This window comes from Rhagoletis zephyria, unplaced genomic scaffold (assembly GCF_001687245.7).
Source record: "Rhagoletis zephyria isolate East Lansing unplaced genomic scaffold, Rhagoletis_zephyria_1.1 Rzeph_scaffold_04136, whole genome shotgun sequence".
Taxonomy (NCBI): domain Eukaryota; kingdom Metazoa; phylum Arthropoda; class Insecta; order Diptera; family Tephritidae; genus Rhagoletis; species Rhagoletis zephyria.
The window spans coordinates 8,602-9,544 of NW_016161219.1; the positions used below are offsets into that span (position 1 = coordinate 8,602).

At 44.1% G+C, this 943-nt stretch overlaps 1 protein-coding gene across 1 annotated transcript; it reads left to right on the forward strand.

The window, feature by feature from the left end:
• The first annotated feature begins 227 nt into the window (after positions 1-227).
• Positions 228-758, forward strand: LOC108370302 (odorant receptor 24a-like). The gene has a single exon (XM_017625609.1). The coding sequence runs from the start codon at positions 228-230 to the stop codon at positions 756-758; it is 531 nt and encodes a 176-aa protein (XP_017481098.1).
• The last annotated feature ends 185 nt before the right edge of the window (positions 759-943 follow it).

Genomic DNA, 943 nt, shown 5'->3' on the forward strand with positions numbered 1-943 from the left:
TAATAACTATACTCGCAGTAATATTATCTGGTGCATTAAGTGCTTGAGTAAGCCACACTGTTATTATTGTAATTTGTGACGCTTCACCATTTCCCGCTCACCCTCTAATAACTATTACGTAGTTTCCAAATTAATGCCTAATCGGCCTATAAGTACTTCAGTCAAGCCCCAATAGCTGACATTCGTAGTGTAGCAGCTGTTAAAAGAAAGAAAATAAAAAATAAAAAATGTTGCCAAAGTTCTTGCTGCAATCCTATCCAACGGAGAAGAACTTATTTTTGGTACCCAAATTCGCTTTGGGCGTCATTGGCTTCTATCCGCAGCTTGGCAAATCTACACTGATGAACGCTTGGGCCTTATTCAACTTGGTCATACTCATCTATGGCTCCTACGCTGAGTTCGCCTTTGGCTTAAATTTTCTCTCCACCGATGCAATGCGCGCCTTGGATGCACTCTGTCCAGTCGCTTCGAGTATCATGTCCGTCTTCAAAGTCTGTTTCATCTGGTGGCATCGTGCAGAGATCGAACGCCTTGTCCATCGTGTAGCGGAGTTGACTGCCGAGCAAAATAGTCCACGGAAATTGGCTTGTAAACGCAGGTACTTTGCGATTGGAACGCGACTCTCTTCGTCGGTGTTACTCTTCGGTTTCCTTACGAGCACCTTGTACACCATACGCGCTGGCATAGTGAATTACTCGGCCCACGTGCGTGGAGATGAAATACCATTTGAGACGCCTTTCAAAATGATGTGCGTGTAGGAGTTCAGCTGGTGGTACAAAGTAGAATTGATTTATATACTTCCCTTCTTTTTCAGTTTTCCACAACCCCTCGTTTCGATGCCAATTTTTCCGTTAACTTTCACGCTGTCGCATTGGCATGGCTACATAACGGTTGCAGGTTTTGCTGGCGCTGATGGTTTGTTTCTCTGCTTTTGCATGTATTT

What these genes read in the sequence shown, in the direction of transcription:
- LOC108370302 (XM_017625609.1), top strand. Translation starts at nt 228, where the DNA reads ATGTTGCCAAAGTTCTTGCTGCAATCCTATCCAACGGAGAAGAACTTA.